At 48.1% G+C, this 16,583-nt stretch overlaps 1 protein-coding gene across 10 annotated transcripts in view; it reads left to right on the top strand.

The window, feature by feature from the left end:
* Nucleotides 1-16,583, top strand: part of TEAD1 (TEA domain transcription factor 1) — a 261,228-nt gene that overhangs the window by 208,442 nt on the left and 36,203 nt on the right. For 8 of the 10 annotated variants that reach the window (XM_059408043.1, XM_059408047.1, XM_059408049.1 and 5 more), the window contains one exon: nucleotides 12,043-12,216. The exons of the other annotated variants lie outside the window; for them this stretch is intronic. In XM_059408043.1, coding sequence (XP_059264026.1) covers nucleotides 12,043-12,216 — 174 coding nt within the window. The remainder of the gene's footprint in view (nucleotides 1-12,042; nucleotides 12,217-16,583) is intronic. 10 annotated transcript variants of the gene reach the window in all.

The following is a 16,583-nucleotide window of genomic DNA, read 5'->3' as shown; positions in this document are numbered from 1 at the left end:
TCACTCTTCGGTGAGGTAGGTGAATTTTTCTTTTTTGGTGATTTTCTTCTTATGGAAGAGGCCTGGAGCAATGGCTTGTCTAAGCTATAAGCTAGTTCCGGGGCCGGGGCTCGAACACACACTTGTGTAGACCCGCTTCACCTAGTCCCTAGGCTAGGGTGGCCTCCTTGGTACCAGCCGTTCTGGAAAATCCCTCTTCAGTTTACGACGCGTGTGCCCACTGCCACCACGGAAGACTTGGCCCCGACTCTGCTGTCCCTGGTGGTGCTAACGCCAGTAGACCCGCCCGATAGCAGTGGCGACAGCTGGCAGTGTGCATCATTTCATTTCATCCCAGGACACAGCCTGCCCCCGGGGTAGCCAGTCAGCAGCCACTGAAAGCGAGATGGTGGCCCAGGTCGGCTGACTGCGCTGCCGAGAGGATGACCAGAAGGCTGCAGGATCCGCTCCTATCTGAGGAGCTTGGTTGGGAGTCTGCGAGGCGCGGAGAAGAGTCGTCTGGGGGATGAGCGCCCCCTGCTGGCTGCGCGTCGTGTACCAACCTGGCGGCAGCATTTCCCCCAAATCAGTGGTTGTTTATATTGGTGGAAAACCAGCAAATCGGTCCCTCTGTTACCTCTGGCTCCGCTTGAAGCTAAGAGAAAAACAGCAGAGGGTGAAGAAAGGAAGGAAGACTCTAAACAACAGAGACTATTTTGGAAGTGGTTAGTAATGCTTGAAAATACACTTTTCTACACGATTTCAGTGTTAACATATGCAAGGACTGAAAGTGTTGAGTGGAAGATCCCCTACCTAGGGTGGGTCATTTAAAAGCACCTTGCCTGAAATCTGGCCAAGTGAGCAGCGGCTCCTTTAGGCCAGTGAAAATCTGGGCTCTCTGCTTGTGCATGGGGAGTGGTTTTCCTGATGAAGCCTAGCAGGATTCCTCCGCCCCTACCCCAGGGGTGTGGCAGGTGCCTCCAGCCCTCCTGCAGCCAGAGAAGGGAAAACTGGAACAGAGAGGGAGAAACAAGGAAGTGCTTCTCTCTGGATTTTGAAGCAGCGGGGTCTTGCAGAAAAGGGAGGTGCATGCTGTGGTGGGTACAGGAACAGACCTGAACAGAAAAGGCATAGCTGCACTCACTCGAGGAAATACCTTTATATATTGTAGCAGTAATGACAGCCGCCAGCACTTCCTGAGCTGTGTGACAAGCATGCTATGCCAAGCGCGATGACGTGGATACCGTGCTTCTCTGCAGTCTGTCAATAGTGGAACAGAGGCTCAGAAACACGAAGGTACATTACCAAGAGCCATCGCCAGGAATTGGTCGTGCCAGGGTTTGGCTCCACTCTGTTCTTAACCACCTCCCTGTACTTTTGAAGGAATAAAGAAATTCTTCAAACAGAAAGACAGCTGCCTTCCAACATAGGAGCTCTCTAAGCCCGGGCTGGCTGTCACAGTGCCTTTCACCTTGGGTAGAGGGTTGGGCTGGATTTTCCCTGAGCTCCTTTTCAAATGTCTGGGGCTGTGATTCTTCTCGGGGTTTGGGGCAAAGAAGCGAGGAGGGTTTCCACCTACTTTAGAACATCCCCCCCCCCCCCCATCGTGCTGTAGCAGCAGCATGTTTATTCCAGTGTTTCCAGAGGCTGATCCCTAATAGCAGTGTGAGATTTGGGACAGAGGTGCTCAGCCTGATTCCGGTCTGTGGCACTGGCCATTACAGTGGCATCCCTGGACCATGTGGAGGACTCCACGAGTGTATTTGTGGCCTGAACATCTTGTAGTAAGGTAGCTGAAAATTGGGCCAGAGACATGGAAGGAACCAGGCTTGAGAGGATATGCTCATTGGGTGATTTGGACCATATTGAAATTCAGGTGGAAACCAGAATCATTTTTTTTAAAAATTAATGATGATTTGAGTATGTAATAAATTCACACAGTCCGAAGTTGATAAGCATAAAAGAATGGAGAGAGACTTCCCTTCCTTCTAACCACTGTTGCTAGATTCTTGTGGGGGGGGGGGGTTTTTGTTTTTTTGGGTTTTTTTGTTTGTTTGTTTGTTTTGTTTTGAGTGAGAAAGAGCACAAGCAGGGGGAGAAGCAGACTCTTTGCCAAGCAGGGAATCCGATACGGGACTTGATCCTAGGACCGTGGGATCGTGGCCCCAGCTGAAGGCAGCTACTTAATGGACTGAACCATGCAGACACCCCTCTGATGAATCTTTCCAGAGGTTTTAATACATATGTAGCAAAAACATGAATCTCACTCCCCTTTTGAAAGAGAAGCTGTGGTCTGATTGTGTTATTGTGTTTTAGGAAGCTGACAGTGGCAGCAGGTCAGAGAGTGGCTAGGGTAGGGCAGTGACCATCTGGCCCAGGTGTTGGGTGGCAAGGACCAAACCAGGGCAGTGGCCTGGCCAGGCCCAATGGGGTACAGAAAATAGGGAGTGTCCGAGGGGAAAGGCATCAAAGGCCTTGGGTCTGATTAGCTATGGGAGGAAGAGCATAGTGGAGATGACTGTTTTGGGGACCAGAGACGGTACTGTCATTTGAGGAGACGTGGAGCAGAGAGGAAGCAGGATTGCCATGTGGTCATGCCCTTGCCTCTCATCATCGAAATAAACCTGCTGAAATGGGTATTAGAAACAGGCTCAGAGAGTTTAAGTAACTGAGCCCGGGAATCAGCTCATCGACGGCAGAGCTGGAGATTGGAAGTTGGTCTGCATCCAGTGCCCGTGGTTTGAGGAACTGGAGGGGAGGTGGCAGCGATAACCCGCGTTTCGGGAGGTCTTCCTTACCAAGCAAGTGCTTTATCGTGGATTCTCTCACAGTGTGACTTGGAGGGGACCAGGCATGGAAGGATCATCCAAGAAGAAGGACGTTTCCCCAGCACCTCTTCTTTGGGGAAGGCCAGGGCAGGCCTCTGAGGAGCACACCCTGCAGTTCCGCAGACATGTCCTGCAGATCCCCTTTTTTTTTTCCAGAAAGGCGGTTGGTCAGTGTGACCCCATGAATGATTTAATTTTCATATTTTTATAGCTCCTTTCCAAGGCCTAAAGTCACAGATGAACCGAAATTCCTTTGTTAGATCACAGAACCTGGTTTTGGTTGGGAAAATGTGACTAGCGCAGCTCTCAGGAGGTCTGAAATCCATGAGGCCTGTGGCAGAATGAAGGGCAGGTGGTTTGAGTGGGGACTAGATTAGAGAAATACAGAAGTATAGCCAGGTGGAAACTCCAGAGGGCCAGAAACTCCCCTACCAGTGTTGTGACCGGGCGGAGAAGGGCAGGGTTTGGAGAAGCCTCCAAAACCGGCTGCTGTGGCCACTGGCGGCAGTGCATTTATGGATTCATGGGGAGATGGCTGTCTGGGCAGATCTGGTTTCTGGTCCTTCAGAAAGAGGCCCCTTCACCACCACCCCCCCCCCCCCCCCCCATTTATGGCTGCGGTCGATCTCATTAATAGTACACCTTTGTACCGGCGTCTGTGCGGCACGCTGGGGCTCACACAGGACTGTCGTGTTTGCTCAGTCGTTGGAACTTCCCGTGGACCCGTGGAGGCCAGGTGACAGCCCCATGTTCAGATGGAGGAAGCCAGGACCCAGGAAGGTTAAGCAGCTTGCCATGGGCTGCACACCCCAGAAACAGCAGCAGACCTGGCTCTGCTCCCTGTGTCGGTAATGGACACGCCCGTGTTTAGTATGTATGGTCAGAAAGCACCTCCAGCCTTCCCAGATCTCCGAGGAAGCCTACAGCGGAGGTCTGATGGTGGGTCGTGCCCAGCGTTTATGTGCAGCATTTGGGGGCTGGGAGGCTGGTGCACTGTGGTGTGGTGTGTGGTTTTCTCCGCTCTGCCCTGTGCAGCGGCCAAGCCATCCTCGCTGCTGCCTCTCCCAGCGGTGCATGGTTTACTCTCGTGTCTGAGCCGCTCCAGGCACTCACTCTGCGTTTTCCTTGCCATCAGGGGGACGAGGCAATTGAAAGCATCTGGAAATCTGGGTTTTATGGACGTCTCACAGAGGCCTGGCTAGGCTCCATCTGTTCTCCTTGGCAGGTTGGCACCCCCGTGTGCCTGCCTTCCCACTTGCTGTCCATGCACGTGGCCCGTGGGCTCTTCCAGCCGCACCCTGGTGGGGGAAGACAGCCCCTCTGCGAAGGTGGTGGTGGAAGTGGGAGGCAGGGCTGAGGTGAGGCCTTTTGGTGTGAGATCCCGGCAGGAAGGACTGATTTTTGCTCCGTATTCTTTGCTCTCAATGCTGTTTATTTTTGAGAGGAGCACAGGGGAGGGGATGAAGCAGTGCCCGGGTGCCAAGTAGCCAGAAGAGGGCCGGTGCCTTGGAGCAGTTAACAGATGAGGAGAGGCCCTGCTGGAGTTGGAGCCCAACCCAGCCACACCCCACCACTCGCCCACAGCCACTCCCTGTCCTTGCAGGGCCCGGGGGTTATCACAGGCTGCCAGAACTGTCCTGGGGATGTGTGGACAGAGCCCAAGCAAGAGAAGGACAGGATACAAATGTAGGTGATCTGTCCATCCCCGTTATGTTCTGACTTGTACATTAGCCCCCCCCTTGACATGAGTTATTTGTCTTGGTTTCTTAAAATTCCTAAGTGGATTATAATTTTTCCTCTTGGTATTATTTGACAGCAGTCATTTTTCAAGGTTTTACTGCGTTCTTCAGATACTTGGGATTTTTTGAAACAAGTTTGGGAGAAGACCGCCACCTTCCTGTCAGACGAGGTAGTGCAGCTCCGGTCCGAGGAAGCAGCGCCCAGTGCCAAGGACAGGAAGATTTGTCTGGGTTTCTCTGTCCTTTTTCACAGACAGCGAGCTGCCTCACCAGGGGTCTCTGGAATAGAACCTATTAGCCATGCTTTCGAAAAAGAGGAAAGAAAGAAAAGAAAACCCAGTGGCCGCTTTTGGGAGTTGGGCTGTTCCGGTGTGTCTCCTCAGTGGTGACGGGCACTTTAAGAGCAGGCTCTCTGTGCTTCAGGGAGTGGGCATTGACGTGGCTGAGGGAAATTCGGGAGCCAGATCACTCCAGGCTGTGGGTGCACATCACCCCACCTCACCCCCGCCTCACGTTACAGTGACGAACAAGTAGGAATCACCCTGTGTGTCTCATGTGTTCCTTTTAATCTCTGCTTTAAGTTTTGGTATTTTCCATTTCGTGGCTATCAGCAGGATAATCTTAATTTCACATGATCTTCGTCTGAAGTAAAGAAACAATCATGATTACTTGGCAATAATAGTAACAAATTCTGTGCAAGCCCAGAGTTATGTATTTTCCACACGTTATCTCACATTATGTTTGTACCACTTCTTCAAGATAGGTACCAGGATTACCCCTGCATTATGGATGTGGAAGCTGCCTCAGGGTGCTGAACTTGCCCATTTTATTTACTTTATTTATTTTATCTTTTAAGATTTTATTGATTTATCTGACAGAGAGACAGCAAGAGAGGGAATGCAAGCAGTGGGGGTGGGAGCTGGAGAAGCAGGCTTCCCTCTGAGCAGAGAGCCCAAAGCAGAGCTCAGTCCTAGGACCCTGGGATCATGACCCAAGCCGAAGACAAACACTCAACCAACTGAGCCACGCAGACGCCCCTGAACTTGCCCATATTAGATGACCCCACTCGGAAGTGGCCCCTGCACCAGGACTCAGACTTGGACCCCAGCTGACTCCAGAGTTCCAGTGGTCCTCACCCTCTCTGCAGCCTCCCCAAGCAGCAGGGAGGGGAGGAGAGGCGGGAGCAGGAAAGAGAGTGACCTTAGAACTGATTTGGAAAAGGAGGAAAAGTCCTTCGTTAAACCCCCAGGGTAGCTAAATAGCCCAGCGCCAGTAACTTTTTTGAGTTTTAAGGATTACATTCACCTTTGTCGCTGTTTACGACTGCTGTGAGGAATGACTGCGGGGATTATAACCATGAAAAAAGCAAATGAGCATTTTCCCAAGTCAGAAGAGAAAGCTGAGTATTATGATTGAGCTGCGGGACAGTCTTTGTTGAGGTAGGGCTTTGCTGGGGAGTGCTGGTGTTTTGGTGAACCCTGCAAGGCAGACAAGAACCCCGGCTTCTGCTAAGCCCTCCTGAGTATTTTAGCCATAGGAAGACTCTGTGATCTGACCAAGTTCCTCTCCAGCCAAGGGAACTTGTGACCAGCTAGAATAAACATCCTGAAGCACAACTCTCAATATTTTTGTTTCCCTTTATAGTTGTTTCTCTTCCTCAAAAAACTCCGTGATGTTCCAGCGTCTTTTTCAGTTGGCTGTTTATTTAATTTAATAAAGTCATACACGTGCTTTGTATATAAAACAAATTGAACCAGACTCACGGCCAGTAAAGAAAAGCGGCAGTCCTCTGCCCCATGTCTCCTCACCTCCCGGTCCTACTCCTTAGGGACAGCTACTTAACAGCTTTTTCAGCCATTTCTTCCTATATTCTCTCCATATTTCAAAAAAAAACATGTTCACGCTGTGTATTTCAGCCTATTAATTTCGGACAGCTTCTGTTGACTTCTTACTGTGAAAGACCAGGACTTAGCTCTCTAAATAAACTGAGAACTTGTTCTCGCCCCTTCCTATTCCCCGGTCTGGTTATATCACAATTTTTGGTTTAATTAACACCCAGTGTTTGTATTACAAGCCTGTAAATGTCACATACAGCATGGTTCATGTGTGATGTATTAGAACCATTTCCTGGATTGTAGAAATTTTTTTTCCTAGGGTTGGTTATTGCCTTTTCTTTGGTCTGGTTTTTACGTACCTATACAAATTCATCTCCAACGTTTCTAACAGAGTTCTCCTACTTTTCTCCAGATGGTCGGACAACTCAGAATCTTTTCAGGTTATTGTCCCTTTGGTGACACCCCTCCAGCAGCCCCCAGCTTCTCGTGCACCCTGGACTGGCTGCCCTCCAGGTCAGCCTCCCAGCTACTGGGCTGGTGCATTCTTCGCTCCCTCTTCTGGATTAGGGCCCCATCTTCCTCTTGCCACATAGTCCCTCATTTTGTGAAAACACCCTGCTGTGCCTAGTTTTTAAGAGTTGCAAGAAGGAAAATTTTCTGAAACTTAGAAGTTTGTGTTCTACTCTCAGATGCAATGGGGGAACTTGGGTCTCATCCTGGTTTCCACCTTAGACTTGTGAAACTTGAGGGACATTTTCAAAGGAGTTCCACATGGGTGCTCCTTGCTCACCCGTACCACTGTATGTTTAGTGTGGAGAAATACAGCCATTCGTATGAAAAGAGCAGGCGAATGCTGCCTTAAGTCACGTGATGTGTAGGACAGGGGATGTTGACCGTCGTTATTCCCAGTCTTCTTTGTGGGAATCATTGAGAACATTATATTTACATAGGCAAATATGTGCTTCTGACTGTAGGGGCAGTAAGCTAGCTCCATACCTTCAATTCTGTAGGTTCTTTAGAGAGGGCTTTTTTACTATTAGGCCATGGAATCCCTGTGCCTAGCATAGAAGGTGTCAGGAATGCTGATTCCTTCTACTGAAATCCATAAAAGCAACAAGCACAGTGAGTACCTTTTTGGTTGTTGTCATTGATATGTTAATAGTCAGCATATCTCCTGAGTGCCTAAAGAGACTTCTTTTTGTAATTGAGCAAACCAATTTTAAGCTCTGTTTTGGAAATCAAAACAAGAAATGTAGTCTTGGGCTTTCATACCAGGACTTCTTGACATGGACTCTGTTTCTGTTTCTGTATTGCCCCCAACACTTGGGATTTGAGTTGTTGCTGTTGGTGTTGTTTTGCAAACATTTGTTTCCTGCCCTGTAAAATAGAATTGCCCTTCTTTGGTTTTGTGCTTCACCTTTGGTTTTGGGGAAACCAGCCCTGATGCAAAGAAAATGGGATGTATTGGGGAAGGAGAGAGGGAAATAAGGTACGCGCCCTTGCCTTCTTCCCTTACAAGGAGGACTGACAGGAAGGGAGGTAGTTAGAGCCTTACCAGATGGTTTCGTCCGAGTTTTGATTTTACCAAAACTTAAACCGAAACATATCGGGTGAATTTCTTCTTCTCGGTCTTCTGGATTTGGGGACAGAGGGATTCCTGACCTACCCAGGTTGAATTAAGGGGAGAGGGAGGGCTGTTTGTCTCACTGCTGTGGTCTCCAGGATACCTTTTTTAGTCCTTTGTATTCTTAGAAACAAAGTCACCTCTTGGCAGGAATAAAGGCACCCAGATGCCAGCAGTCAGGGTTTGGTTTCACGTCACCAGCCTTGGGGAGGCAGTGCCCGGTTTCCTTTGGCAAAGACAGCCTGCCCTTCTCAGTTCATTTCAGCCACTCGGGCACAAAGGTAACTTCCTCAAAATAGAAACCTTTGAAGACTCCTGTCGGCTGCATCTCTGTTTGTCCTGAATTCTAATCTAACTTCTTAGGATTTTGGAAATGCTAGTTAATCCCCCCCCCCCCCCCACACACACACTTTTTTTCCTCAAATCAGCTTTCAGAAAACATGGATCTAAGTGAGAAGGGTTGAGACACTTTCTGCTGGAGACAGTGTGGTTGACGTTTGCAGCAAATGCACGGGCTGGGTCGCTGACCAGTCCAAGTTTTATTCTTAACTCCAGGACTATTCCCGGAAGTGTGACCTCAGACAACTCTGTACATTTCTGAACTTCCATTTCCCCATGTGTAATGACTTCAGTAAAATGTCCCTACGGTGTCATTGCGAGGCCAGGATTACCCGAGGTCGCGTAGATAGAGAGCACATTACACAGAGCCGTGAATGGGCACGGCTCTTCTCCTTCCTTTGGGCCCAGGAGAGGCCCACAGCCCGAGAAGCTTGTTAGGAAAGGGCCAGAACCAAGGCTTTGAACAGTTACATGGCTTCACAACTTGCTTCTAGCTCCTGGCTTACTTGTGTTTGTGTTTTCTTTGCTAGGCAAGAGGGGTAGCTCACACAGGAAGTTCTTCTCTTCTCCCCCAGGATCTAGTAATCTCACGTAATAATAAACCACAACAGTAGTAACCTTAGCAGCTACGATTCATCCAACACTTCTTAGATGCCAGGCCCTCTGCCGAGCACCCTCCACGCCTTATTCCCTCCCCCTCCAAGTCCTGTTGTGAATTTTACATCCTGTGTCCCCATTGCTCATAGGAGCAAAACTGAAATTGCAAGTTCCCCTCGGGCTCCAGCGCATTTGTGCCTGGCACTCAGCACTTTGGTTTTCAGCCATATCTTCAGGCCCCAGGTAAGGTGGGGTAAATACTGCCCGCCCTTTGCCTTTCTGTCCTCTTGACATCTAGAGGTCCTGCATTCCAGCAGGACACTGCAGGGGCCTTTGGATGACGGGAGCAAAAAGACCCCAAGTCTCAGCTTCTCACCTCCATCCCCAGCTCTGCCTGCCCGTCGGCAGCTGCCAAGGAGGAGGAGCTAAGAGTCAACAGACAGACGGGCCACAGGTGGCCCCATAGCTCTGCTCATGTTGACTTCCAGGCCATAAACTCCCTGCCTGCAGGTGGCACAGGATGGAAAGGGTACCTCCCAGAGGGGGTTGGGTGGCGCTGGGAGCTTGCTGCCGGCAGAGGTTAGTAACAAGTGTTGGGTGGGTGGACGTGCAGAAGGCCCATCATCTGGATGATGAAAGAGCAACGCCCTCTGCCCGCAGCTCTCAGAATGGTGGGGAAGCAGAGAAGGGGCAAGGGAGCTAGACACAGGCACACACTACTCGTTCATCTGTGCCTCTCTGGCTGCCTTTACACCAGCGTCTGTGTCCCCAACTTGGCCGGTGGTGTTTTTTCTCCTGCCCACTAATGAGAATGGAAGCTCGTTAGCAAGGGTGCCTCATGCATTTCTGTGGGCTTTCGTTGGCTTATAATTTGAAAAGATGATGTGACGGCAACATTTGGAAACATTTATAAAAAGGTCAGGGGCCTTCCATTGTACCCCATAATCTCAGCTCCCCAACCTGGCTTTGACTATATTTTAAAAATTCTCTTCCCTTACAGGCAGACTCTGTCCCTGCAGAGTGGTTCCCAGCCCTCCATTGCACCCGGAAGCTAGCAGCTAGCTGGGGAGGGGCTGATCTGTGCCAGAGCTTCACAGGTCCCCCTTTTCCATTTCACCCGATACCTCTTAGAGATTTGGAAACTCTGGTAGAAATATCACTCTGATGGTTGAGCAGGAGAGGGGCTCAGCCCTCTCCCAGGAGATGCCAGGCTCTGGCCACCATCCCCGGGTGTCCGGTACCATGGACAACTGACATTGGATGGGATTTCGAGCCTCCTGCCCATTGGCTCTCTGGCCAGAGATCTCGTGCCTATGTAGCAAGTCATGGATTTAAATCAGCATTTCTTCAGGATACATCTAGAGGCTTTTGTGACCACAATGAGTGGAAACTTTGGGTTATACCAAGTTAAGAACTTTTTTAAAAAAAGATTTCATTTATTTATTTGCCAGAGAGAGAGAAAGAGCAGGAGTAGGAGAGCAACAGAAACAGGCTCCCCACTGAGCAGGGAGCCTGATGCAGGACTCAGTCCCAGGGCCCTGGGATCATGACCTGAGCTGAAGGCAGACACTTAATGATTGACTGAGGCACCCAGGAGCTCAAGAAATGTTTTTTAACTATGCTGAAAGAAGGGGGGTTTTACAAAGCAATAATAATAGCCAACATTTATCATTTGCTGTTCATTGAACCTGTGAACTCTCGTAAGCTCTTTGTATGAAGTTATTCATGTAAACCCCATACCATCCCTAGGAGGCAGAGGCCAGCACATTCCCCATTTTACAGACGGTGGGGGTGGAGGGCGGCTGTAGCACTTGCCCAGTGTCTTAGCTAATTTCCAGTGGGTACAAAGTTTTGTGCTCGAGCAGGCTGAGTCCAAACCCCAAACTCTTACCCAGGACACAGTATGCTCCTGGTAGGCGGCTTTCAGCAAGCCGCCTTTTACTTGGGATTTCTCATTTCTAATGACATTAGTACTCCGAAGGACTCTAGTTGCAGAAATAGCCCCTTAAACTTGAAAAGCAAATAGGGACTGCCAGGTAAGTAGGGACATGGAATGTCTCACATGAGCTCTGAGCTCCCCACAACCCCCAGATGTCCTTGGTGTCATATTAGGTTGGTGTTCTAATCTTCTTAGCCTGACAGGCAGGCCTAGAGGGTCTGGAGTAGAAAGTTGAGGCCAGCGGCTCTCAAACCTGGCTGCATACTGGAATTCCTTTTATGCCCATTAAAAATTACTGATGCCTGGCCTCATTTTCTAGGATTCCCCTGTAGTCTGGATGGCCCCAAGGATTCGTGATTTTTTTTAATGTTCCTTGAGAACCATTGATTTGGATAACTGCTTTGTGGTCTAGTTAACCATGTTTTATACCAAAGCAAGGAGAAAAAAGGGTCTCTTTCATAAGTTATATGACTTAACCAGGTTTTGGTTGATTGGTTGGTTGGTTGGTTTGCGAATGAGGGACCTGTGTTCTCTGATTAACAGCCCCATGTGACCTTGAATCCTCTCCATGATCTCTTCTCCTGACCCTAACTTTTTACTGACAGCCCCTATGCAGGAGCTCTACACTGGTTACTAAGGGGACTGGTGAGAGAGAGGCTCAGCAGTCTTACGCCTGTTGAAGGAAGTAGGTGGCTACCATTGCCCAGAGTACTGCGTCCATGCTGTTGCTGGGCGAGCTGGAGCAAGAAGTACATTCTGGATGACAACGTTCGTTGACTGACCACACACATACTCCTTGTTGGGCTGAGCTGTGAATATTGGGCTCCAAAGGGTTTTGCTGTCATTTTCAGTTGAGTCAGGCAAAACTGGGTGAATAGGAGAGTTTCTTGGTTTGGTAGTCAGGTAACCTCAGTTGTATTTATTACTCTATGAAAATCCTTTTTGAGCCAAAGTAGATACCCCTGTCAATGAAAGACAATGATGCTTTTAACTCTGTAATGGCTTTTCTTAACATCTTCATCTTTTCAAAGGCACAGACTGTAGGCATTTAAGGTGTAAGTCCGGGATCTCGAGATCGCTGCTCCTCCTCCACCTCAAGACGGATGTGCCCCAGGTTGACCAGAGGGTTTGTAATGGGAATGTTTCTGTTGGTTTCTTACAGTACAACAAACACCTCTTCGTGCACATTGGGCATGCCAACCACTCTTACAGTGACCCATTGCTCGAATCAGTGGACATTCGTCAGATCTATGACAAATTTCCTGAAAAGAAGGGTGGCTTAAAGGAACTGTTTGGAAAAGGCCCCCAAAATGCCTTCTTCCTCGTAAAATTCTGGGTGAGTAAGACATTGCTGTGGTGGCGGTGGGTTTCGTCCAGATGGGCGCCTCCCGTAGGTGAGTGTGGAGCAGCGCGGCTGGTTGTGGGGTGCTTGCTGACTGCACCTGGGGGGCTGTCCCCAGGCTGGCCTTGTGGTCCCCCCTCGGGTCCAGACACACCCAGGCAGAATATGGTGTCCCCGCCCGAGAGCAGGAGAGACGGGAGGCCTCTCTGGGCTTCTGGGCTCGCTCAGGCAATGGCTGGAGACTTCACAGATGGCTATGGTTGTGATGGAAAACAGGGCAAACCCTCCTTGTGTTCTCATTCCATTAAGCCACCTAGAAATTCCACTGGAGCCCAGGACCTGAGGTGGACTGGGGCTGCGATGGAGAGAAGGTTTCACGCTTCCAGATTTTGTAAGCGGTAGAGAGAATACAAAATGGCTTCACCCAGTATGTGCTTTATGGCTTTATGGCATTAAAACAGCAAGGGCAGATTTCCCCAGCTCCGGGGGCTTGCTGCTGTCCCACGGCCTCTGAGAGGAGCTTTTCTCTTCTCTTTCCACTAGTCAACCTCAGGCCAGGGGACAGCCAACAGGTCACAGGCGTGAGTGTGATTGGTGTGTGTGGGAGGTGAGGACACCAAGGCAGCCAGACACCAAAGGACCTTTTAGCAACAACCCTTAATAAGGCTTCAGTCTCTAGAAAAATAAAAAGAAAAGCTCTTCCAATGTTTATACATCTGAGCATGGCATTCAAGGCCCCAAGCGAGGAGGTGGCAGGGTGTTTTCCTCACCAGCTGCCCTATGCCCAGCTGCTCTGTGTGTCTGATGGACTTCTTACTGTTTCTTCTCTCCCTTGGGGCCAACTCCTCCCTCCTTTGGGATGGTGGCTCCTATATCATGGCACCTTCTCCCCTTTACACAGACCATCAATTTTCATTTTACTCCCCAGTGTATTGTATAGTTAATCAGTTCCCATGCTGGGTCATGACCACTTGGATGTGTGTCCCACTCCCCTCTGGACCCGTCCTGCCTCCAAGGTACCCCACTCCTAAGAGTGGCTCCCGCTTACTGAATGTCTGCTGGGGGCTGGGGGCCGTGCTCAGGCTTTCCACTTCCACGCACTTCTCCAGTTCTCACAGTGGTAAGTGGAATTGGCCTCAGGTCCAGCTAAGAAAACAGAGACTCCGAAATGGGCCCTGGGCCTTGTAATTAGATTAGGTTTGGTGGTAGTGCTTCTGCTGTCTTTCCTGGCTGCTTCACACCCTGTGAACCCCAGCTCCTGGAAAGGGTGGAGAGGATCTGTCCACAGAAGACACTTCACTTCTCCAATACTGAGCCAACGCTTTGTATAAGAAAACCCAACACATGGGGAAACAAGTGAATAAATTAAAGAAAAATACATGTTTTAAATTTCTTGGAGAACTTCCCTAGTAAATTTGGTATGTTTAGTGTCTTGTGTCCTTACGTGGGAACTAGATGGCATTTTTCACGGTTCTGTATTGAATTTGGGTTGTGGATCTAGCCTTCTACTTACATTAAGGTTCTTGGGATGCATCATACATGTGGATAACCGGAACAAGCAGTAATACCTTTCTAAATTGGGTGCTGACCCTCATGATTTGAATGGTGGTTGGAGGTCAGTTATTATGTGGTAACACGGCAGTTTTCAACGTGTGGCCTGGGGACTCCTGGGGAGTTCACCAGTAGCCTTGCAAGGGGCGGAGAATGCTGGAGCGATTGTCACTACGACACTGAGGCATTATTTGGCCCGTGCCAGCTGCCGATACGCACGCTTAAGGGTGAAACCCTCAAGACGCTGGAGGGTGAAACCACTGAGACTTTGGCTTAATCAGTGGGTGCACACACACAATTTAAAGAAAGGGAGAGAGAGAACTAGTTACACCAAGAATGTCCTTTATAAGTTTTTGATGTCTTGGACCTAGAGGCCACATTGCAAACGAATGCCTTGAGCCTGCCGGCCTGCCCCTTCTCGAAAAGAAACTGACTCTATTTATGGCCAAAGAGAAGATTCCAGCTTTCTAGTAAAAATAAGAATTTTGGAAAGCTCCTATCCAGCTCCATGAACTTGACAGCTTCTCAATACTTAACAGACTTTTCTGGTGACATCGACAGCCATAGTAACAAAAATTATTATTATTATTATTTTGGTATTATGTAAGATAAACCTGTGGCTTTTCATGTAATAGCATTTGGAAAGTTCATTGATACAGTTTCAGATTCCACACTGCAGCTAACTTTTTAGAAAGATTTTTATTTATTTATTTGAGAGAGAGCATGAGCAGGGGGAGAGACAGAGGGCGAGAGAGAGAGAGAGAGAGAGAGAGAAGCAGATGCCCACTGAGCAGGGAGCCCAATGCAGGACTCGATCCCAGGACTCCGGGATCATGACCTGAGCCAAAGGCAGATGCTTGACCGACTGAGCTACGCAGGTCCCCAACACTCAGCTGATTTGTCTTAGTGTAGTATCAAAGAAAAATGCCACAGTTACCGAAAGAGCCTATGAAAATACTCTTGCCTTTTATAGCTCCTGATTTATGTCAGGCTGGATTTTCTTCATGTACTTCAACCAAAACAATGCATCAGACACTTAGAAGCATGTGTGAGAATCCAGGTGTTTTCCTGAAAGGCACACATTAAATATATTTCCAAAGGGTAGAATAGTACTACTCTTCCAATCTTTCTTCTGTTTTTGACAGCCTAGGTATGTCCAATTTAAAAAAAAAAGAAGATATAGTTTATTTTTTTAAGTAGGAAATGAATATGTTTAAAATGCTCTCCATTTAAATTTCCAATACAGAAAGTCTAGATGGATATAACCTGCAGAAACCAAAGTTCTTTGAGGTCCTCAGTGGATTTTTAAGAGTAGAAAAGGGTCCTGAGATGAAAAAGTTTGAAAGAAAAAGAAGTCGTTCTACTCAGGTTAATTGTAATTAATCAGAAATGGTTGAATATGATGAAAGGAAGCTATTTTCAGTATTTTCAAATGAAACGGTATTGGTTTTTAATAATAAGATTTCTTATAATGGGCATGTTATTTGGGTATAAAGTGGAATGGAAAGTCTTTAGAAAGTTGGTCTTGTTTTTGCTTCCAAAATTTCCCATTTGGCTTGGGATGATTTTAATAATTGCTTTCAGGGATGTGGCCCTTTGGTCATGGGTCCCCAAGTAATGAGGTCTAGATTGAGGATGTGTAGAGTGTGGTGCCTGGTGTGAAAGGGCCACATTTAGAAATAGTTGCTCTGAGATTAGATATAAATTTATTAAATTAACATTTGCAGGATTAAAATTGAGCACTTCTGTGAATTGTGTTGGAAGACTTCACACCTTCTGTATAATTATAAGCAGTACTTAACCTTATAAAGACATTCGGTCTCAACAATGTTAGATGAGGAAAGGCCATTTGAATTAGGTTTATAATATGCGGCAATTTGAAGTCTCATTGGCTTCCTCTAATGCCTCAGTGAGAATAAATTATGCTTAGAATATCTATCCTTGGATATCAGGAACGGATGTTTCTTAAGCAGGTCCGACCCTTCCTTTGATATATTTTGTGTATCAGCAATTTGCTTAGCAGATTTTCTTGGTTTTGTGTGAATTCAGTAAATTTCAACAGAGATCCTACACCCAGTCTTGATCCGCAACCCTTTTGCCCTCTGTCTCAGAGTGCCTGGATTCTCTAGGTTGTCAAAATCAGGCTGACTCTTGCCTTGCCCGTAGGATTGCTCCCCAAAACTGTTTTCAGAACAGCAGCCACATGCAGCCTGGGCTCAGTGGGGTAGACAAGGTCAGGAGTTTGCTGTGGAGGAAGTACTGAGTGCAACCCCAAGTGAGTGTCTGTACCTCAAGGTAAACGGCATGCTGGCACCAGGTAGCAGTCACTCCGCTGTTCTCAGGGTGGGGGATCCCAACTCAGGCCCCAATATGGAAATGACAGGCAGAGGCAAAGATGCCAGTTGGTGCCCCCTACCGTGTTAGCCTTATCCTCTCTCATGCCTTAATGATGGGGGACACACAAAGGCCCCTGTGGATGGCTATGTATCTGGTGAGATACTTTTTTTTTTAGTAAGAGCCTTATTGAGGTATAATTTGCAAACCATAAAATTTGCACCTTAAAAGTCAGTAATTTTAGGGGCACCTGGGTGGCCCAGGCATGATCCTGGGGTCCTGGGATTGAGCCCCGTGTCAGGAAGCCTGCTTCTCCCTTTCCCATTCCCCTTGCTTGTGTTCCTTCTCTCGCTGTTTCTCTCTCTGTCAAATAGATAAATAAAATCTAAAAAAAAAAAATTCAGTGATTTTTTTTTTTTTAGAAATATTTATAGAGTTGTATAACCATCACTATAATCAAATTTAGAGTATTTGTG

Source organism: Mustela nigripes, chromosome 1 (assembly GCF_022355385.1).
Source record: "Mustela nigripes isolate SB6536 chromosome 1, MUSNIG.SB6536, whole genome shotgun sequence".
Lineage (NCBI taxonomy): Eukaryota > Metazoa > Chordata > Mammalia > Carnivora > Mustelidae > Mustela > Mustela nigripes.
This window is presented reverse-complemented; position numbering and strand designations above follow the sequence as displayed.